This window comes from Mytilus galloprovincialis, chromosome 11 (genome assembly GCF_965363235.1).
Source record: "Mytilus galloprovincialis chromosome 11, xbMytGall1.hap1.1, whole genome shotgun sequence".
Taxonomy (NCBI): domain Eukaryota; kingdom Metazoa; phylum Mollusca; class Bivalvia; order Mytilida; family Mytilidae; genus Mytilus; species Mytilus galloprovincialis.
The window spans coordinates 21,352,268-21,378,302 of NC_134848.1; the positions used below are offsets into that span (position 1 = coordinate 21,352,268).

Here is a 26,035-nt window from a genome sequence, read left to right on the forward strand (position 1 = left end):
TTGTGACTCACATTTCTTTTATAAACAACTTTATGTAGTCTTCATTATTGCAATACACAAACCATTAAACTCTAATATCCCTGTCAATACACAAATCACTAAACTCCAATATCACTGTCAATACACAAACCACTACAACTATAATATCACTGTCAATACACAAACCACTACAACTCCAATATTACTGTCAATACACAAACCACTACAACTCCAATATCCCTGTCAATACACAAACCACTACAACTACAATATCCCTGGCAATACACAAACCACTAAATTCCAATATCACTGTCAATACACAAACCACTAAAACTCCAATATCACTGTCAATACACAAACCACTAAAACTTCAATATCCCTGTCAATACACAAACCACTAAAACTTCAATATCCCTGTCAATACACAAACCACTACAACTCCAATATCACTGTCAATACACAAACCACTACAACTCCAATATCACTGTCAATACACAAACCACTAAAACTTCAATATCCCTGTCAATACACAAAACAATTAACTCCAATATCACTGTCAATACACAAACCACTACCACTCCAATATCACTGCCAATACACAAACCACTAAACTCCAATATCGCTGTCAATACACAAACCACTAAAACTTCAATATCCCTGTCAATACACAAACCACTAAACTCCAATATCACTGTCAATACACAAACCACTACAACTCCAATATCACTGTCAATACACAAACCACTAAAACTTCAATATTCCTGTCAATACACAAACCACTAAACTCCAATATTACTGTCAATACACAAACCACTACAACTCCAATATCCCTGTTAATACACAAACCATTACAACTCCAATATCACCGTCATTACACAACCCACCAAACTACAATATCACTGTCAATACACAAACCACTACAACTCCAATATCCCTGTCAATACACAAACCACTAAACTCCAATATCATTGTCAATACTCAAACCACTAAAACTTCAATATCCCTGTCAATACACAAACCACTAAACTCCAATATCACTGTCAATACACAAACCACTACAACTCCAATATCCCTGTCAATACACAAACCACTACAACTCCAATATCACTGTCAATACACAAACCACTTAACTCCAATATCCCTGTCAATACACAAACCACTAAACTCCGATATCACTGTCAATACACAAACCACTAAACTCCAATATCACTGTCAATACACAATCACTAAACTCCAATATCCCTATCAATACATAAACCACTAAACTCTAATATCCCTGTCAATACACAAACCACTAAACTCCAATATTACTGTCAATACACAAATCACTACAACTCCAATATCCCTGTCAATACACAAACCACTTCAACTCCAATATCCCTGTCAATACACAAACCACTAAACTCCAATATCACTGTCAATACACAAACCACTACAACTCCAATATCCCTGTAAATACACAAACCGCTAAAACTTCAATATCCCTGTCAGTACACAAACCCCTAAACTATAATATCACTGTCAATACACAAACCACTACAACTCCAATATCCCTGTCAACACCCAACCACTACAATTCCAATATCCCTGTCAATACACAAACCACTAAATTCCTATATCACTGTCAATACACAAACCACTTAACTCCAATATCACCGTCAATACACAAACCACTACAACTCCAATATCTCTGTCAATTCACAAACCACTAAACTCCAATATCACTGTCAATACACAATCACTAAACTCCAATATCCTTGTCAATACACAAACCACTACAACTCCAATATCCCTGTCAATACACAAACCACTAAACTCCAATATCACTGTCAATACACAAACAACTACAACCACAATATACCTGTCAATACACAAACCACTAAAACTTCAATATCCATGTCAATACACAAACCACTAAACTCCAATATCACTGTCAATACACAAACCACTACAACTCCAATATCCCTGTTAATACACAAACCATTACAACTCCAATATCACCGTCAATACACAACCCACCAAACTACAATATCACTGTCAATACACAAACCACTACAACTCCAATATCCCTGTCAATACACAAACCACTAAACTCCAATATCATTGTCAATACTCAAACCACTAAAACTTCAATATCCCTGTCAATACACAACCCACTAAACTCCAATATCACTGTCAATACACAAACCACTAAAACTCCAATATCCCTGTCAATACACAAACCACTACAACTCCAATATCACTGTCAATACACAAACCACTTAACTCCAATATCCCTGTCAATACACAAACCACTCAACTCCAATATAACTGTCAATACACAAACCACTACAACTCCAATATCTCTGCCAATACACAAACCACTAAACTCCAATATCACTGTCAATACACAATCACTCAACTCCAATATCTCTATCAATACACAAACCACTAAACTCTAATATCCCTGTCAATATACAAACCACTAAACTCCAATATTACTGCCAATACACAAACCACTACAACTCCAATATCCCTGTCAATACACAAACCACTACAACTCCAATATCCCTGTCAATACACAAACCACTAAACTCCAATATCACTGTCAATACACAAACCACTAAAACTTCAATATCCCTGTCAATACACAAACCACTACAACTTCAATATCCCTGTCAATACACAAACCACTAAACTCCAATATCACTGTCAATACACAAACCACTACAACTCCAATATCACTGTCAATACACAAACCGCTAAAACTTCAATATCCCTGTCAATACACAAACCACTAAACTATAATATCACTGTCAATACACAAACCACTACAACTCCAATATACCTGTCAATACACAAACCACTACAATTCCAATATCCCTGTCAATACACAAACCACTAAATTCCTATATCACTGTCAATACACAAACCACTTAACTCCAATATCCCTGTCAATACACAAACCACTAAAACTCCAATATCCCTGTCAAGACACAAACCACCACAACTCCAATATCACTGTCAATACACAAACGACTACAACTCCAATATCCCTGTCAATACACAAACCACTACAACTCCAACATCCCTGTCAATACACAAACCACTAAAACTTCAATATCCCTGTCAATACACAAACAACTAAACTCCAATATCCCTGTCAATACACAAACCACTAAACTCCAATATTACTGTCAATACACAAACCAGTAAACTCAAATATCACTGTCAATACACAAACCACTACAACTCCAATATCCCTGTCAATACACAAATCACTACAACTCCAATATCACTGTCAATACACCAACCACTACAACTCAAATATCCCTGTCAATACACAAACCGCTAAAACTTCAATATACATCTCAATACACAAACAACTAAACTCCAATATCACTGTCAATACACAAACCACTACAACTCCAATATCTCTGTAAATACATAAACCACTAAAAGTTCAATATCCATCTCAATACACAAACCACTAAACTCCAATATCAGTGTCAATACACTGACCACTAAACTCCAATATCACTGTCAATACACAAACCACTACAACTCCAATATCCCTGTCAATACACAAACCACTACAATTCCAATATCCCTGTCAATACACAAACCACTAAATTCCTATATCCCTGTCAATACACAAACCACTAAATTCCTATATCCCTGTCAATACACAAACCACTAAACTCCAATATTACTGTCAATACACAAACCACTACAACACCAATATCACTGTCAATACACAAACCACTACAACTCCAATATCCCTGTCAATACACAAACCACTAAACTCCAATATCACTGTCAATACACAAACCACTACAACTACAATATCCCTGTCAATACACAAACCACTAAAACTCTAATATCACTGTCAATACACAAACCACTAAAACTTCAATATCCCTCTCAATACACAAACCACTACAACTTCAATATCCCTGTCAATACACAAACCACTTAACTCCAAATCTTTGTCAATACACAAACCACTAAAACTTCAATATCCCTCTCAATACACAAATAACTAAACTCCAATATCACTGTCAATACACCAACCACTACAACTCAAATATCACTGTCAATACACAAACCAGTAAACTCAAATATCACTGTCAATACACAAACCACTACAACTCCAATATCCCTGTCAATACACAAATCACTACAATTCCAATATCCCTGTCAATACACAAACCACTAAATTCCTATATCCCTGTAAATACACAAACCACTAAATTCCTATATCCCTATCAATACACAAACAACTAAACTCCAATATCCCTGTCAATACACAAACCACTAAAACTTCAATATCCCTGTCAATACACAAATAACTAAACTCCAATATCACTGTCAATACACCAACCACTACAACTCCAATATCACTGTCAATACACAAACCACTAGAACTCCAATATCCCTGTCAATACACAAACCACTAAACTCCGATATCCCTGTCAATACACAAACCACTACAACTCCAATATCACTGTCAATACACAGACCACTAAACTCCAATATCACTGTCAATACACAAACCACTACAACTCCAATATCCCTATCAATACACAAACCACTACAATTCCAATATCCCTGTCAATACACAAACCACTAAATTCCGATATCCCTGTCAATACACAAACCACTACAACTCCAATATCCCTGTCAATACACAAACCACTAAACTCCTATGTCACTGTCAATACACAAACCACTACAACTCCAATATCACTGTCAATACATAAACCACTACAACTCCAATATCCCTGTCAATACACAAACCACTAAAACTTCAATATCCCTGTCAATACACAAACCACTAAACTCCAATATCACTGTCAATACACAAACCACTACAACTACAATATCACTGTCAATACACAAACCACTAGAACTCCAATATCCCTGTCAATACACAAACCACTAAACTCCGATATCCCTGTCAATACACAAACCACTACAACTCCAATATCCCTGTCAATACACAAACCACTACAACTCCAATATCACTGTCAATACATAAACCACTACAACTCCAATATCCCTGTCAATACACAAACCACTAAAACTTCAATATCCCTGTCAATACACAAACCACTAAACTCCAATATCAATGTCAATACACAAACCACTACAACTCCAATATCACTGTCAATACATAAACTACTACAACTCCAATATCCCTGTCAATACACAAACCACTAAAACTTCAATATCCCTGTCAATACACAAACCACTAAACTCCAATATCACTGTCAATACACAAACCACTATAACTCCAATATCACTGTCAATACACAAACCACTAGAACTCCAATATCCCTGTCAATACACAAACCACTAAACTCCGATATCCCTGTCAATACACAAACCACTACAACTCCAATATCCCTGTCAATACACAAACCACTACAACTCCAATATCTCTGTCAATACACAAACCACTACAACTCAAATATCCCTGTCAATACACAAACCACTACAACTCCAATATCACTGACAATACACAAACCACTACAACTCCAGTATCCCTGTTAATACACAAACCATTACCACTGCAATATCCCTGTCAATACACAAACCACTACAACTCCAAGATCACTGTCAATACACAAACCACTAAAACTTCAATATCACTGTCAATTAAACACAAACCACTACAAGTCCAATATCAGTGTCAATACACAAACCACTAAAACTTCAATATCACTGTCAATACACAAACCACTACAACTCCAATATCACTATCAATACACAAACCACTACAACTCCAATATCCCTGTCAATACACAAACCACTACAACTCCAATATCACTGTCAATTATACACAAACCACTAAAACTTCAATATCACTGTCAATACACAAACCACTACAACTCCAATATCAGTGTCAATACACAAACCACTACAACTCCAATATCACTGTCAATACACAAACCACTAAAACTTCAATATCACTGTAACTACACAAACCACTAAACTTCAATATCACTGTCAATACACAAACCACTACAACTCCAATATCACTGTTAATTATACACAAACCACTAAAACTTCAATATCACTGTCAATACACAAACCACTACAACTCCAATATCAGTGTCAATACACAAACCACTAAAACTTCAATATCACTGTCAATACACAAACCACTACAACTCCAATATCACTGTCAATACACAAACCACTACAACTCCAATATCCCTGTCAATACACAAACCACTACAACTCCAATATCACTGTCAATTATACACAAACCACTAAAACTTCAATATCACTGTCAATACACAAACCACTACAACTCCAATATCAGTGTCAATACACAAACCACTACAACTCCAATATCACTGTCAATACACAAACCACTAAAACTTCAATATCACTGTCAATACACAATCCACTAAACTCTAATATCACTGTCAATACACAAACCACTACAACTCCAATATCACTTTAAATACACAAACCACTACAACTCCAATATCCCTGTCAATACACAAACCACTGCAACTCCAATATCACTGTCAATTCACAAACCACTACAACTCCAATATCACTGTCAATACACAAACCACTACAACTCCAATATCACTGTAAATTATACACAAACCACTACAACTCCAATATCCCTGTCAATACACAAATCAGAGATCACTGTCAATACACAAACCACTAAACTTCAATATAACTGTCAATACACAAACCACTAAACTCCAATATCCCTGTCAATACACAAACCACTAAACTCCAATATCCCTGTCAATACACAAATCACTACAACTCCAATATCCCTGTCAATACACAAATCACTACAACTCCAATATCCCTGTTAATACACAAACCAAAAAACTTCAATATCACTGTCAATACACAAACCACTACAACTCCAATATCACTGTCAAAACACAAACCACTAAACTCCAATATCCCCGTCAATACACAAACCACTACAACTCCAATATTACTGTCAATACACAAACCACTACAACTCCAATATCCCTGTCAATACACAAACCACTACAACTCCAATATCACTGTCAATACACAAACCACTAAACTCCAATATCCCTGTCAATACACAAACCACTACAACTCCAATATCACTGTCAATACACAAACCACTACAACTCCAATAACCCTGTCAATACACAAACCACTATAACTCCAATATCACTGTTAATACACAAACCACTGATCTCCAATATCACTGTCAATACACAAACCACTACAACCCCAATATCACTGTCAATTATACACAAACCACTACAACTCCAATATCACTGTCGATACACAATCCACTACAACTCCAATATCACTGGCAATACACAAACCACTACAACTCCAATATCACTGTCAATACACAAACCGCTAAAACTCTAATATCACTGTCAATACACAAACCACTAAACTCCAATACCCCCATCAATGCACAAACCACTACAACTCCAATATTACTGTCAATACACAAACCACTACAACACCAATATTACTGTCGATACACAAACCACTACAACTCCAATATCCCTGTCAATACACAAACCGCTACAACTCCAATATCACTGTCAATACACAAACCACTACAACTCCAATATCACTGTCAATACACAAACCACTACAACTCCAATATCACTGTCAATACACAAACCACTACAACTCCAATATCACTGTCGATACACAAACCACTACAACTCCAATATCACTGTCAATACACAAACCGCTACAACTCCAATATCACTGTCAATACACAAACCACTACAACTCCAATATCACTGTCGATACACAAACCACTACAACTCCAATATCACTGTCAATACACAAACCACTACAACTCCAATATTACTGTCGATACACAAACAACTACAACTCCTAATACGAAACTTTAAAATTTATTATACAGTTAATTGAGACTGGAACAGGTCTGTTATACCCGTCTTCTTCGAGATTGTTTTCGATGATTTGATAAGGAAGATAACGTGAAACCTTTTTCTCAGTCATTTGTATAAGCTTCTTCAATGTTTTTTTTTTATGTAATACATTTGTTTAATCTTAAATATTGGGAAAACGACCGGGATAAAAACAACCCAAGCCTACGCGTTCTTATCACCAAATGTGGTAATAACATTGCGGAGAGTTGGGTTGTTTGTACGGTTAATACTTTTATATTTATGCAAATATATCTTAAAGATTTCAAAATGTATTCATAATCTTACCGTGGTTACAGTCACTATTTGTCTGACATTTATCCGTTTTTGGTAAGCCAAGGCATTTTCCTGTCTGTTTTATCTTTGGGCATGGTGGATCGATTGCTGACTGTATTAATAAAGACAATATTACTGAATGACACATGTACTATCTGTCTGACATTTATAGTTATGGTACTGTTTTTATTGGGTTAACAGCTTTCTTTTGAAACCGATCGTATACAATGTAAATTATGTTTAAAACAGGAAAGTTGAAACTTCTATTTTTCCTAATTAAAACAAATCATTCATAGTACATGTGAACTCATTCAACCACACACTTTAATTTCCTTTTATGATGTTGTCGATCCTCCAGTTTTGCTGGGGTTCGTCTTGCTTTGTCTTTAGTTTTCTATGTTGTGTATTGTATACTATTAGTTGACTGTTTAACAGTTTAGAGCCATTGTGTTTTCTGCTTTTTAACGATCTTTGAGTTTAAATGTCCCTCTGGTATCCTTCGCCCCTACTTTGTCGATTTCTTTCAAGTAATTTAACTTTGTACAATCAGTAAGATATCAATTTTTAAAGTGGGGGTCCGCATACTAGACAAAAATTAGAGAAACCGGACAAAATAATCCACCTCGGATCATTAGATTTCTATCATAAATGTTTTACGTTACTAGTAAACTCATCATAGATACCAGGACTAAATTTTGTATATACGCCAGACGCACGTTTCGTCTACAAAAGACTCATCAGTTACGCTTGAATCCAAAAAAGTTTAAAAAGCCAAATAAAATACGAAGTTGAAGAGCATTGAGGACCAAAATTCCTAAAAGTTTTGCCAAATCCAGCTAAGGTAATCTATCCCGGAGGTAGAAAAGCCTTAGTATTTCAAAAAATCTATATTTTGTAAACAGTTAATTAATAGATATAACCATATCAATGATAATTCATGTCAGCATAAAAAGTGCTGACTACTGGGCTGGTGATACCCTCGGGGAAATAAATCTAAACCAGCAGTGGCATCGACCCAGTGGTTGTAAATAAACTCATCATGGATACCTGGACTAAATTTTGTTTATACGCCAGACGCGCGTTTCGTCTACAAAAGACTCATCAGTGACGCTCGAATCCAAAAAAGTTAAAAAGGCCAAATAAAGTAAGAAGTTGAAGAGCATTGAGGACCAAAATTCCTAAAAGTTTGGCCGAATCCAGCTAAGGTAATCTATGTATTGTCGATATGCGCATCTGGTGCAAGAAAATTGGTACCGTTGATTTTATTACTTCCACTGGGTCGATGCCTCTGCTGGTGGGCTTTTAGTCCCCGGAGGGTATCACCAGTCCAGTAGCCAGTACTTCGGTACTGGCATGAAAATACGGAGTTTTGGTGTTATTAAAATATGCTGTTACAAAATGATAGAAATTATTATAAATTAAGGAATGTATCTCCCTCATGCCAAGCTGTGAAGGAAATTGGTACCGTTAATTTCATTACCTAAATTCTATATATTCTCCAGACGCGCGTTTCGTCTACAAAAGACTCTAAGGATATTTTTTTATTATTACCATAATAAGATGTCGCTAAAGCCACGAGTAAGACAATTTTAAACTGTCTGCTGTTTAAAAATTGCCTACATCTTCGATAAATATCCCAAAACCAAATTGTAACTGTAGCGATTCAATCATTGTCAATGTCTTTGTAATAAAATATAGCAACCGTAGATAATATATGTAAAATGTTTGACAATTTGATAAACAAAAAAAAAACAACATTTTTCCAGTCTGTATTATAAGGACTACTAATTATTCATTAAGAAAAAGACCCTCATTTTCATTGTTCTCTTTAAGCCAGGCTATGCTATTTGTGTATTGTACTTGTGTGTTGGTGACTGCTTATATAAGACAAAATAAGTTCTGTGTTTGCTAATAAGACACACATATAACAGGTGTCTAACGATGTCAGAAACAATGAGATTGATTTACAAAGGAGTATTTTTTTGCAATAAAAAAGTGGAATTCAATTTGAGTATTTATCGTTTTGCTTACGGGCATGAAGCACTAATGATGTACTGCGTTCCGCCTGCTCTTCAGTCCAGAGGGGCTTTTCGGATGAAAGGAATTATTAAAATGTTGTGTCTAGTTTGTGGGCCCACATTAGGTTGCTCAATGGTGTCAATAGAACGGAAACGAATACGAATGTCATACTAGTTGGAGGTTTAGCTATAAAAAGGTTCAGCCCAACAATCTCTTTGAAATGTGTGTATATTGTACCAATAATTTGACGGTTGTTTTCAAGTGGTATCAAAGATATATAGTTATTCTATTTTTTATGAATTAAGGATAAAAGGATTGGGTTAAAACAAAGTTAATGAGTAATTTATACGACACATTCTGAAGGGTATATTTCAACAAAATAAAAAAAAATGTAGATTTTTCAAGAACCTTGAATGAATGAATTTGCTGAAAACTGTATGGACAATAACATATATATTAAATAATTGTACAAGTAAATAAAGGCAACAGTAGTATACTGCTGTTCAAAAGTCATGAATCGATTGAGAGAAATAAAATCTGGGTTACAACCTAAAACTGAGGTAAACACATCAACCATAAGAGAAAAGCAACGAACAAACAGAAACATTGAAGTGCAACAAAAAATAAAAGACAATGCAACACAGACAGAAAAGAACTATAAAATAACAAATGCCATTTTCCTGACTTGGTACAGGACATTGTAAAGAACAATGGTAGGTTGAACCTTGTTTTGCAGATAGTCAAACCTCGTGGTTTAGAAGCAATGGTAAATTAACATTAAAATGACATCATTACATGATAGGACAGCAGTACAAATAAATGCAAGAACAATCAGGACATAGCAATACACAGAGTAAACATTACAATAGGATATTTCGACATGCTAATAGGTATCAGGCTTATAATTTAATACAACATACGTGCGTTTTATCTACATAAGCCTCACCAATGACGCTCAGATAAGAATAGTAAAGAAAGCCAAACAAGAACAAAGTTGAAGAGCATTGATGAACAAAAATTCAAAACAGTTGTGCCATATACGGCTGAGGTTAACAATGCCTAGGATAACACAATACTTAGTATTTAGAATAATTCTTACGTTTGCCAACAGTAAATTTATAAAAATAAAAAAACAATATAAAGGAGAAGGAGAAGTAAATGTATTGCTAACTGTAAAGCGAAAAAAAGAATATGATTTTACAACCAACATATGTTCCATATTCATGTATACGATACAAACGAAAGTTTTAAAAAGAACGCACCAATATATAATTGAAAATTAATATGTTGTTTTTTTTTGTAGATATGTTAAAGAATCATTTTTGAATTGATACGTACATATGTTTTGTTACATGAACACAATATTACAACAAAGTAATGATCTAAATAAAAATAAGTAAATGCAGTAAAAAACGGAGAGCATTACGTTTAAAAACAGATATAAGTATTTATATAACTTACATGTGAATGAATTACACAAAGTATAAAAATCACGGCTGGCCACATTCTCGAATGATATTTAAACTCCAACTAATACTTGTTACGAGCAAAAAGAAAAACGAAGTGTGATATCATTTATATAACGACATTCGGCATTATTTCATAATGCGCATAACACTCGAATGCATGGTACATGTCTTAGTTAATCATATTAATCTGAATAAAGACCTGCTACAGCATGTTACCGGCATAAAACAATCAGTCTTCTGCAGCTTAACCTTTCAGTAATATAATGTTAAAACAATCAAAAGTAGATATTTATCAATTCAAGTAATTTAAACGGAGAAGCAAATATTGAAGGATTATAAAAGATAAAGGTAAGACAATGAGACATCCCCCCCCCCCCCCCGAAAATACAAGCTAAAGAAGAAATGTGCACAGAAAAACACAAATGTTTATTATTGATAGACGGGGACAATGTAGAAGGACTATTGCAATCCAACATGTTGGCCTAAATCAAAACTTTCTTATTGTCAAAATCGTCTTATGTTGCAGACCCTAATTACTGTTTAAATTGTTTAGAACATGACATACACATGACGATCCTAATGCTGGGAGCATATGGATTTACGCGTCTCCGTTTGACAGCTCGCCTCACACTTAGCCCACAGTGTTTATACGGCTGTGTTCATATGACAACAATTTTAAAGCTTATACTTTTAAATTAAATTGATGGCATATGCATATGATATGCATCTTGTCAGATTTTATTTTATGACAGGTTCCTACATATGGCATTTTGATAATATTTTACGATGGTTATTTTTTTTTATGTTGACCTATATTGTGGGTGCAAACAGTGCCTTAACCTTTTAAGGAAAATCAAAACCAAACCATTATTTTAAGTGTTAAAAAAGCGGCTCAACAAGTTATTAATAATTTCTTTTTTTATAGACAAGATTAATAGTAAATTGATGGTATATACTGTAACTGTTCTACATCCTTTGTAGAAGCAAAAATAAAATAACAAAAAATATCTTACTCGAAGAAAACTTCAACACTGCAAGTCTCTAATCAAATGGCATACTTAAAAGTTCAAACACATCAAGCGTATGGAAAATAACTATTTTAATTCTGACTTAGTACATGCATTTCCATATGCAGAAAATGATAAATTAAATCTGGCTTAATGTGAATCATTTATGTTATTTTCGATAAACATATAAAAATTCTTTTATATTATATGCACTTTACGTGCATATTTTGTGTAAATAACGCCAAGTTTATATTAGGTAAAAATTCCGAAACATTACGCAATGACATAAAGAGATTCATTGATTCGACATACTTTATTTAATATTTGGCATTTGCAAACCTGTATATAAACAACCAAGTATCACAAAACAATATATATGTTATGCAGAGAGAGTGCCACACTCTCTTAATCATGTTAATGTTTTGCATAAAATAAAAATTATAACCTGAATGGGGTCCGTTGCTGATTGATTGCACATTCTATTTATTTGTTTTACTCCTAAAGTTAAATTGAATATTTAATCTTGGCTATTCATAAAACAGTCATTTCACAGTGTCTCTTTGCTGTCAACTTGATTTATTTTTACCTAAAATGTCATATATTATTTCAGTTTATATCATTTATTTTAATACATATCATATATGGGGTATTGTTTAAAAACAGATTGCATCTTATGAATTATTATTATACTCTTAAATTAACCAATTGATGAAAGACTGTAAGTGTTGATACGTGACATCCTAAATGTTAAAGTTTGTTGTGTACTTGTTTGTAACAAGGATGGATAGGAGCAGCGTTATAAATTAAAACATACTGTGAACAAACTTTTTTTCTTGAGCGATGTTTTTCGAGACTTTCGCGAGTAGAAAAATAACGAGAATATAAATCGTCGCGAATATGTAAAACTCGGATCATTTCTTATTAAATTTCACCAAGCGAAATTAAATAGCCGTGAAGTAATTTAGAAAGGGTAAAACGCGAAATGAAGTATCCGCGAAAAATAAGTTCGATAACAGTAACTGAAATGAAATAATGCTAACACTTGAATACATCAGAGGGAACTAATTTTGTGTGCATTGAGTATTTTACATGCTGTCTTATTGTTTCTACTACATTTCTTTGCTCTTTCGTTTGTTAGGTATTCTCCCTCTATGAATCATATGGTACCTCGATAAAAAGAATTAGAAAAAAGTAAAATCACAAAAATACTGAACTCAGAGGAAAATCAATTCGGAAAGTCCATAATCACATGGCAAAATCAAATAACAAAACGCATCAAAAACGAATGGACAAGAACTGTCATATTCCTGACTTGGTACAGGCATTTTCAAATGTAGAAAATGGTGGATTGAACCTGGTTTTATAGCTAGCTAAACCTCTCACTTGTATGACAGTCGCATCAAATTCCATTATATAGTCACCGATGCGTGAGCAAAACAAACAGACATAATAGGTAAACATGTCAAAAATAGGGGTACAGCAGTCAACATTGTGTTATCATCTTAATCACTATAAAAACAACAAATGTAACGAAAAAGCACAAAAAGGCATACATCAAATTAACATCCTCATTTTGATTATATTATGCGATTATATTTGTCTATGTAAAATGCACCCATCAAGGAAGGAGGGCATGGGTACTGGTGTAAAATTGCGCGTTTGAAATTCGCACAGGTAGACATGAAATAATTTTGTCGTTCAAAGTATGACGGGATGCATAAATACAGTCACGCAAAATAGATATAACAAACACTGACTTAGCAGTTAAAGTAATAATAATAATAGAAAACGACTTGCAGTTTAGTGCCCTTATTACTGGTCCAAACTTCGGTTATTTTCGTGGTAGAATAAAACTTAAAAAAAGTACACAAGTTACGTTTAGATTCAAGTTTTTGTAAAACAAAGAAAAATTATTCAGTCGTATTTTGAATCGAATTTATTTCGTTTTGTAACGTTTTTCAAGATCGCAATCAAACGAGAATATGACAGTCATTAAACATAAAATGACAAGATTGTAGTTTCCGCACAGAATTGTAATATGTGACATAGATATGCCATAATGATCGAGTATGATATTCATAATTGCAGTATTTCTACAAATAAAACTTTATTTAGCAATATTTCTTTTAATTTTTGTTTAAGAATCCATTGCATGCTTCCATTTATAGCTAGACATACCTTGTTACGATCTCTTTCTTTCTTCTACTATAATAAAAAAGGGACAAAAGAGGAACAATCAAACTCATAAATCGAAAATAAACTGACAACGCCATGGTTAAAATATATAGAAAAAGACAATCAGACAAACAATGGCACACATGGCACAACATAGAAAACTAAAGAACAAACAACACGAACCCCATCAAAAGTTAGGGGTGATCTCAGATGCTTCGAAAGGGTAGGCAGATTCTGTTCCACATATGGCACCCGTCGTGTTGCTTATGAGATAACAAATCCGGTAAATAGTCTAATTCGGTAGGTCAATTTATGAAAGGGAAAAGGTGTTTAGTTACGACGTAGAACATATCCGATATCATTTGTGAAACGGGTATTCCATAACTGTCAACCAACTCGTGATGGCGTCCGTAAAATTTACGAAGAGATTATTTCAACTTCGGTGTCTTAGAAAAATATGCATACTACTGCATAAAGCTGTGTAAATATTAAACATGATTACTACGCTGATCACTGCATATATGATTAGTCTTAAAATGTACATTGAAAAGCTGTTTCTCTTTACAAAAAATGCAAAGCTCGTGTCGATCAAATCTTATGATTACAATGTTGTCTGAATGATTTTTATCAAACTTTTAGAGTATAATGTACGAAAAAGTTTACTCTTTCAATTATTGTGATTGTTGACGCCATAAAACATAGTATAATCATCCGTTCACATGGTTAACAACAGAATGTAAGACGAAGTGTTAATAATTCCTAAACTAGATATAAAAGCCTATCACATTATGCCTTTTTCTTGTTTTAGAAATTTTTGAATATTGATAAAGTGGATTGAAAAATACAAGGGGCATTACATTTCATATTAAGTAAAAAAAAAAAAAAAATTGTGATTATGATGGAGAGTTGTCTCATTGACAATCATATCATATCTTATTATATCTATTTACAACACCATGGCTAACAAAATAAAAAAAAAAAACACCAACATACAACCAATAGTTTATAAAACCGTGACATAGAACCCAAATGATTGAGCAACATAATAATATATTTTAATTTAAAGGGTTTGTCACTTTCATACTTATTTACATACACTCTCTTGTTTTCCCCGATGTTACATCAAAAGAATGAATAAGAAAATTAAGTACCCAAGATTCGAGGATACAGAAAAAAGAACGTTATTTTATTTAATTTCAATTTATTCTTATGTTTTCTTGATAAAGTTTTCTATAGAATAATACAAATGTAAATACATTGATTTTTTTCAAAAGTACATATAAGATGTGCAAAACAAGCAATTAACTGTCAATATTTTATGAATAACATGCTGGTTTCAGCCTCCTGCAAAATGTTTCTTATCGTTCTGTTGCATTCACTGCAAAAGGAATAACAAAAGGTCTGATAAAACACAAATATGCAAAACCGTAAACATGCATACATTATCTCTGATTGGTTGTATAATGAAAAACTAAAACACAATTTTTCTTACGTTTTGACCTTCTACATTGGAATATGTTAAAACAATAATTATATCGCTTAGATACGTCATCAGAAACAAAACTGTATTGATGTGAATCAAATATCAAATACATAATCTGACAATACATCCCTTCTTGTTAGTTTTGCCTACCCGATACCAAGAACGACCAATTGATAGTTTACATTGGATATGAAAATAAACTGTACCGTCATTGCATTTACTATGCTTACACAATTCAAAAGTAATGTAAATAACAGATTTCAGAACTCACACATCATTTATTTCACATGTGAAAACAGGGATAGTTTATGTTTTTATCTTATTCCACGTCATGTATATTGTATTAAGCCACCACTGTCTTATCGATAGAGCAATCGTATACGTTACCATGAATTCAATAATCATGTTACAATTAATAACCGATTTTCAACAAAACAATTTATAGGGTTTTAAAGGAAATTGATGATACATTGGACGAATTCGTTAGATTATGTTAACTTACATTTGGTTCTGTACAACCTATTCCACAAGTAACATCGCAACATATTTTACCTGAAACAATATGATTAATACAGTTGACTCAAAGACGATTATAGCAATGGGATTCTTCATCACAAGTTCAAAAGAAGACACTAAAAACTAAGCATGATAAAACAGATACTGTCATTGGCATCGTAAAAAAGAATAATGATGCCGAATATAAAGATGAATGCTTACATGATATGAGACGCACTATTTATTCTTTTTTTCTATGCACTGACAGGACGCATGCTTTTCGGGTCCCCCAATCTCGGGGAAACATAACAATAGGGTTTAAGCCACACAACGAGTGAACTCACAGGTTTAGTTAGCTATAAAACAAGGTTTATTCCACCAATTTATACATAAGAAAATGTATGTACCAAGTATGTTTTACAGTTGTTATCAATTTGTTTGATGTGTTTAACATTTTGATTTTGCCTACTTCTAATTTTAAGTTTTCCTGTGAGTTGAGTAGTTTTTTTTTATTTTGCATTTCACAAATGATAACCTTAAAACTACACAGAATCGGTTTCAATCCAATACATAATTATCAATTGTTCGTTGTTTTGCATTTCTATCTCAATAGTTGTGGCTACATTGGTGTATATCTAACTTGTATTTAATAGCTGAATGTCCTTACCTTGGGTACATTCTTTATCATGACTACATTGGTGAAGGTGACAGCGGGCGGCCTTGTTTATGTTGTTTTGAGAAGAACACTGTGGTCGAGGCTTCTGTAATATATATATATTTTTTTATAGATTAGAAGAAAAAAAATGTCAATTGGTTGATTTGAATTATTAATATTGTTGTAGACTGATTAATTTCGTCATACAAGTGAGAGGTCGAGCTAGCTATAAAACCAGTTTAATCCACCATATCTACATCAGAAAATTTCTGTACCAATTCAAAAATATGACAGTTGTAATCCATGCGTTTGATGTGTTTGATAATGGACTTTCCGTTTTAAAATGTCCTCAGTTCTCGGACTGTTGTGATTTTATATCGGTTTCTACAAAATACACAAAATATCTAGCAACGAATAATAATGAATTCACAGTATGATAAATTTTCCCGTCTTTAACATTAAAGATTTCATAAACACTTTATTCTATCTATCATGTTAAAGAATTGTACAACGATTTTTTTACTCGAAGGATGTATCATGACTGAAATCTTTTTTTTTAAAATTTGTATTTATATAGGGATCAGTATTCCTTATGCTCCTATAATGGAGGTAAGTTAATTGCATTGGTAAACAAACAATTCCTATGCACTGATATTAGAGATTCAACTACTTTTTTATCAAGTTATAGGACAAAAGAGTGTGTACTGATTTGAAAAGCTGATAATCATAAAATAAGGGAGAAATAGAGTTATTAATTGATTGTTAAGAGCTGGTATCTATGAGTTTATTTCCAACTAAAAGGTCGATGCAGATTAGAATAGTATTTGCCCGCGGGTTTCACCAGTCCAGTGTACATGAGTTATCATAGATATAGTCATAATCATAAGTAACTGGACAAACTATTGAATTTTTGAAATACTAATGCTTTTTTACCCAAAGAAAGGATTACATTAACTTATCTTTATTTTTGTTTTTTATTAGACTTTTTTTGTTGATTCGAGCGTCACCGACGAGTCATTTGTAGACGAAACCCGTGGCTGGTGCAAATACAAAATTTCAATCCTAGATATTATGAGTTTATTTGCAAAGGTCTTAAAATCCGTTGACTGAGTAAAAGGGATTTTTAATCTTATTTTCACTTTTCCTCTTCACCACATTATTCTCTATTCGTTCGATTATAATTCAACACCCAACTATTCTGTATTTGTACTTATTTGTTTCGCTATTTGTTGTATTTTGCTTTTGTTATTCATAGTTCTTAACTCCTATAACAGATATTTAATGATATGAAAATATAACCTGAACACAAAAACTTAAACTTATCTAGTAAGCTACTTACCGTTGCGGGTTCTTTACACTGTCGCGATCCACATATATTTGGGCAGCATTTCTTAGTACCTGTTGGAAAAGGAATTACAATTGTATTAAATTGGTTCATTGTTGGTGTTTTAATGCTACTTTTAAGCGCCAATCTTGGGCTTTTTAGTTTTTTTTTGTGTATTGAAACTGATTGGCAAATTTTATTGGACATTCTATGATTTTCAAATCATCATATTCAGTAGTTGTCGTTTGTTTATGAATAACATTTGTTTTTCGTTCATGTTTTTATATAAATATGGCCGTCAGTTTTCTCGTTTGAAGTGTTTTACATTGTCATATCAAGGCCTTTTATAGCTGATTATGCGGTATCGGCTTTGCACATTGTTGAAGGCCGTACGGTGACCTATAGTTGTTAATTTCGGTGTTATTTTGGTCTCTTGTAGACAGTTGTCTCACTGGCAATCATACCACATCTCCTTTTTTTATATAAACAAAATAAAATTTGTTAAGGTCCGTGGTTGCTCTAAAGTCCTTTGCCTCTTTGCCTTTGCCTTTTGCAACATGTAAACAATTCAATGGAACCTAAGCAGACATAATACAAATTTCATTTTTTCCTATGTATTTAAAAAACATATATATAATGATGACTTATACTGCATATACACCTCTCAGGCAACAGAATTTGAAGATTTTACAAAGAAAAAATAATTTAGTAAAAACACAAATCTTGGTTACATAGTCTCGCATAAACTCCGCAGAAGTGTGAATGTGCGGATATCCTGCTTTGCTTCATCCCCCACCATGTAAACTCATGGTCACCTTTGAATATAACACCTTAACATCAAAATTTCACATCAAAAGACTTTCCTGGTATCTTTGAAATACACCTTTAACCACGAAAACATATCGGTTCTAAATAGCGATACTGAAACATCGTATAGTATCCAGCAAATAATTTGTGAAGGTGACTGTAAAACGAATTCAGTATGGATTTCATTTTTAATGTGAATAAGTTGTAAGATATATCATAAAGGTTGTTCTTCTCGCTATTTTTTCAATCACGGTCCTCGTTTAATTGAGGCAGTGGGTTGAAGTTCATAAGTAAGACTGAAGCTTATCTAGTTAACATATGAATTTGTGATTGTATTTACAATTTAAAGTATGTTTTCTCAAATGAATTTCTTGAAGAATGCTATAAGAATGATAACTGCAAAACATAACATACCGTATAGCGGGTTATTTTCGCTGGGTTTTATAAATTGTCGAGATTTTCGCGTATAGAACAACATCGCCAACATAAATTCCGCCAATTTAAAAACGCTCATGCAAAAATATTGATAAACATTGAATCCGCCAAAACATCAACCGCCAAAATATTTCGTTTTCCTTTTCAATAAAAATCGCGAAAGTTTACACCCGCTTAAATAACCCGCAATATGGTATTGATGCTGACTGTAATGATCAACAGAGTACATTGTTGTCTCATGCATTGTGAACACCCTGTTTATTTTCCTCATTATACATCATTTGCATTTGCATTTCTGTTGTGCAAATACTGTGAAACAAGGTACATACCTGAACAGTCTGCATCATTTCCTCCACAATTAGAAATAACGAATGCTCGCATACAATAAGACGCTGGTTTGTCGGTAAAGGTGGGACACAATCCCCATTTGCGCTTTACTGTCTGAAATTATAATTGAAAAAAAGGATATCTATATATCAATATATATTAAATTGAATAGTACAGGTCAGTTGGACCTTAGCAGCTTTTTGTTTTGTTTTGTAGAATTGTTTATTGTCAATATTTGTTTACGTTATTAGGGTTTTCCTAAATTTAAAGAAACACATCTTCTATTTTTGTAATTGTATTTTTTATAATTAGCGGATATCTAGTCACGAATATCTTTTACAAAATATACCAATCACACATTTCCTAGAAATATTGTTGTTAACAATGACGGATAGGGATCATTACAACAATAATAGATATATATTTAAAAGTTAAAACAAAATGTCCACCTTGTACTGAAAGTAGAAAGACAGTAGCACCACAAAAAACGAGTGTGTTCTGTATTTTAAGAAAGATCATTTCGTTCCCTAGTATAGTTTTTTTTTACAGTTTTGTTCACGTATCGTTGTCAATATAATAGAATGTGATGCGAATGTCATACAAGTATGTAGTAAAACTAGCTATAAAACTTAGTTTAATCCACCATTTTCTGCATAAGAAAATGTCTGTCCCAATTCAGGAATGTGACAGCTGTTATCCATTCGTTTGATGTTTAGGAGCTTTTGATTTTGCCATTTTATTAGAAGTTTCATCGGAGTTCAGTTTTTTTGTGATTTATTTTACATTAAAAAGATTCACGCGTCACTTTCATAACGAGTTTTGTTTACTTTCCGTAAGACACATCGGAAACAGCGCCTTCTTTGTCTCTTCCACGTTTATACCAGTAGTTATTTCAACAATGGAAAACTATGTTGCCTTTATTTAAGCAAACTTATCATTTAGATATTATAACCCTGTCTATCCTTCGGAATTTTGTTGTTGAGTTGTTTTGGCCATTTTTTATTTGTCTTTGACAAAGAAACGAAAGATACCAAAGGTACACCAAAACTCACAAGTGGAAAAAAAAACTGACAACACCATGGCTAAAATGAAAGAGACAAACAATTATAAGCAAAAAACAACACAGAAAACTAAGAAGGAAACACATTATCATACTCAAACCTGAGTGTGATCTCAGTTCCAACGGATAGGGATGCAGATCCTGCATCATATGTGACAATTCGGTAGATCACATCCGGGGAAAACGGGCGGGATGCATTTTTTATATCGATTTATTCCATGAATATTGTATTGTAATTCGATATGTCATGACTAACATTTAAAACGAATGCGACAATAACTTTTATTTTTTGTTACCTAAACAGACTCTACTTACACATTCTTTTCCACATTCTTTGGGGCAGCACATCGAATCTAGAAAATATAAAACCAACAAGAAACAATAGAATCGAAGGAAATTGAAATATGTTTTTCTAGTACTAACAGTCAATGTTTTTATTCTTATTTTTTAGTAGAATTAAGTGGAGCACATTGCTGATTTTTCATAAAGTATCGGATTTATATTTCGCAATAAATATATCACCAACACATTTGTCAGAATTGTGCACAAAGAGACAAAACCGGAATGTAAAATAAAGTCTTTAAAACGACATCTTCATATCTTCATTTTTTTATATACATTTTATATTGGTTTATTATTCAAATTTATCCTAAAGATTTAAAATGTACTTATAATCTTACCGTGTCCACATTCGCTATCTGTCTGACATTTATCTGTTTTGGGTAAACCGAGACATTTTCCTGTTTGTTTTATCTCTGGACATGGTGGATTGATTGCTAACTGTATAAATAAAGACAAGATTAGTGTATTAAAACATGGTAGATCGATTGCTAACTGTATATAAAAAGACAAGATAACTGTATTACACATGTACTTTCCATCTGACATTTATCTGTCATCAATCATATGATATCATAGTCTACGCTTTGATTCATCACATTTTCCTCATTTTATTCGTTTCCAGATAAAGGATCACATGATAAGATGCTGACACAGAACAAAGTTTGAGTTCAAAAGGTTTGTTTATTTTTTATAATATAATACTATTGATTTCTAAAGTTGCTAATATATGAACACTTTTTTGACGTATAAGGGGATCATTCAGGGGTACAAAACAAATAGATGACATCGAATCGCGTTATATGTCTATCATAAATGTTTTACGTAAATAAAGATACTTTTTCAGCACAAAAACAAATCACTTTTTCGAATTATTCTATCATCACCATAACTATATGATATTGTAACAGTTCATGTGTTGTTTAATTTTGGAAATAATACTTGCTTGCACCACTGTCCCTTTTACAACTCCAAAAGACACGTTTAGGGTCATGTATTGGAAACGGGTTTTTGGCAAAACTTTGCGGAATTTTGGTTCTCAATGCTCTTCAACTTCGTACTTTATTTTGCCTTTTTAACTTTGTTGGATTCGAGCGTCACTGATGAGTCTTTTGTATATACTAAATTTATGGTATCTATGATGTGTTTATTTATTTCTCCAACCATTTTCAAGCTGGTTATAGAACAGACGTTTAAATAGCACATACTCATATATATATCACACTATGTTTTCATCTCTATAAAAGATCCTAGCACTAAGTAGTTCAACTCGTTGAAAGAAAGATTTTCATGCAACAAAAGTTTTCTTTGAAATTCATCGGCTGTTAGGAATATCAACGTAATTGTGAACACAAATCTTATAAAACTATGTATAAAATATATCCTGCATTCTTCATTTTAAACAACAGAGCAAAGGCTTACATCTTGTTAGTTGAAACATGGATAACACTTTGATTGGCAAAGCTTTAATTGTCAACTACTTTTCGAAGTTATGGTCCTTAATGTTCTTGAAATATTACTTTGTTTGGCCTTTTATCTTTTTGATTAGTGCGTCAATGATAAGTATTTTGTCGATGAAATTCACGTTGATTAGAGCGTTCATAATTGATCCGAACTATGCCAACGGCAGTGGTAACACATGTAGTAAATCAACTTATGCATAAACAGAGATTATTTCTAACAATTGTCTGATTATTTTTGAATTTTGATGAGCTCTAGCAAATACAGCGGTTTTAATTTACTTCTTAAATTCAGGCAATTGATATTCATGTATTGTTCTTTGATGGCTGTTTATATAAAAAAAAATAAGATGTAGTATGTTTTCTAAAGAGATAATTATTTACCCGGGAGCAAACGATGACCAAGTCAGGAATACGACAGTTGTAAACGTGCGCTTGATGGAGCTTTTGACTTTGCCATGTGATTAAGGACTTTTCGTTACGTATTGTCCTCGAAGTGCAATATTTTTGTGATTTCAGTTTTAAGAAACAATAAGTTTGTCTGTCTTTTATGATTGTTTTTATTAAATGGCATCCGTTTGGTGTATTATGTGGTTGGTTCTACTATTCCTTCTTTTTCACAATTCCTGTTATGCTTTTAACACTGCTCTACTATAGTTTTTGATTTTTTGACAGCTATGTGGACTCCTCTAGTTTCATCAATGTAGTCCTTTAAAAAGATTGTCCGTTAATTTTTTAGGTTTATCGGTCATTAACCCATTTTTTAGAATTCTATAAGATTCCTGTAACTTTTTTGCATACCTTTTGAAAATAAAAAATAAAGAAATACTAAAAAAAAGTCTAATATCAATAAATAAATATATAAATAACGGAACTCAACAAGTAGAGGTTCATATTTTATTTAAATAAAAGCATTTTAAAGTCTAACGGGAAATGCTCTCGTCTGATTCTCCTATCCTTTAGTGTTCCTTTATTTTTTTTCAAAAGATATGGTTTGGCGTCTTTAAAAGATTCAGAAATAGTTTTCTTTTTGTTCTTTAATTTAGTTGTGTTATCTTTGTTGTATGTTTAAACAACTTTGCACATTGGATCTAAACTATTACCAGTTTGAATAATTATAATGCACGTCTGTTTGGGTTGCTCATGTAATGTTGTTAAAACAACGGAACTAAATACATATATCATACAAGTTGGAGGTTTGGTTAGCTATTAATAGGTCCATTGTACTATTGTCCTTAAATGTCTGTTTTCTAGCAGATATAAAATATAGGTAGTTATCAGAATGTTGGATAAAAGTTAATTGATTAAAACAAATGTTCTGAGTAGTGCATAAGAAACACGTTCAAATAAATAGACGATAACAATCAAAACCAAGGAGTAAACAAAGACTCACAAAACCAAAGTACATTTACATCAACAGTTATAAATAATAATTAAGAAACAACACGAACTCCACTAAAAACCGTGTACGCTACAAACGCAAGTTATAACAAAAAGAACGCACCCGTATATAATTGTAAATGAATAATGTTGTTTAATTTGTAGATTCTTTTTATTGAAGAAACATTTTTGAATTGATACGTACATCTGTTTTGGTTCTTGAGCACATACTTTAATTCGTAATATGAGGCAGGCATTACCTGTGAATGGGGACGAAGTTTGTTTAAATTAATTTTTGTAACTTAAATATATGTTAAAAAAAGAAACGGAAATACCGTAACGTTTCCGATTTGATTCTGTTGTCAGGGATTTTACTTGTGACGTTATTCAAGTTATGACGTCATGTTCAATGTAAACAAAGAAACGCAATGCATCAGGTAACGTCTATTCATACTAAAGACAAAGAATGATTAAAAATGAAATATCTTAGTATTGTGTTCCTTGAGCTCCTATATTTTACTAGACTAATCAAAGTCGCACGACAACAAGACCGGAAGAAGGAAGTAGAGTTATGTGTTCTGCGCAGATCCGGAAATTAAAAAACCCGACAAAAAAAAAAAATTGAACGATTTTGAGTTCATTAGTACAATGAAAAATTCGGGAAATTTTCCCGATTTTCTTTTTTCTTTTTTTTTATTGAATTTTCTACTGTAATAGGGGACTTCGTCCCCATATTATAACAAAGCAATGATATTAATAGATACTTTAAATCCATCAGGGTAGTAATAAAGAGAAGAACATTACGGTTTTAAAAGTACCAGATATAAGTATTTATATAACTTACATATGAATGAAATAAACAAAGTATCAAAATCACAGCTGACCACATCATCGCCGCAAATGTAAATGTAAACAACGTCTTATACTGATAACTAGCAGAAATAAAAACGGTATAAGTGTGAAATTGTTTATATAACAAAAATTGTAATTATTTCTGAATGCGCATAACACTTGAATGCATATAACATGTCGTAGTAAATCATATTAACCTGATTAATGGCCTAATACAGCATGTGACATTTAAAGAAAACAATCTGTATATTTTACGGCTCAACCTTTCCGTAATTAAATATTATAACAATTAACAACAGATTTGTTTAACGAACGAGAAAAAAGATTCCGGACCAATTAAACCATTCAGAAGAAGAAAATCATACAAAACCATGTACAACAGACAAAGTACATATATCATTTGTCATGAAGATGTTTTCAAGTAATTCAGATGGAGCATCTAATACTGTAGGTTTAAAAAAGATGTGGCATTTACGTCAATGAGACAGGAATCCACGAAAAATTGAAGCTAAAGGAAACAGTTTGCACAGCAACTACACAAATGATGACAAAACTAAACCTCAACAGACAATCA

The 26,035-nt window shown here is 32.9% G+C and overlaps 1 protein-coding gene across 1 annotated transcript; it reads right to left on the reverse strand.

Annotated features, from left to right (window-relative positions):
* Positions 1 to 15,834: 15,834 nt before the first annotated feature.
* Positions 15,835 to 25,584, reverse strand: LOC143051049 (whey acidic protein-like). The gene is made up of 8 exons (XM_076224107.1): positions 25,454 to 25,584; positions 22,111 to 22,210; positions 21,746 to 21,783; positions 20,373 to 20,484; positions 18,817 to 18,875; positions 17,490 to 17,583; positions 16,830 to 16,879; positions 15,835 to 16,222 (listed from the first exon to the last, which is right to left on the reverse strand). Exons 1-8 carry the CDS (start codon positions 25,499 to 25,501, stop codon positions 16,220 to 16,222), a joined length of 504 nt encoding a protein of 167 aa, XP_076080222.1. The 5' UTR covers positions 25,502 to 25,584; the 3' UTR covers positions 15,835 to 16,219.
* Between the last annotated feature and the right edge of the window lie 451 nt (positions 25,585 to 26,035).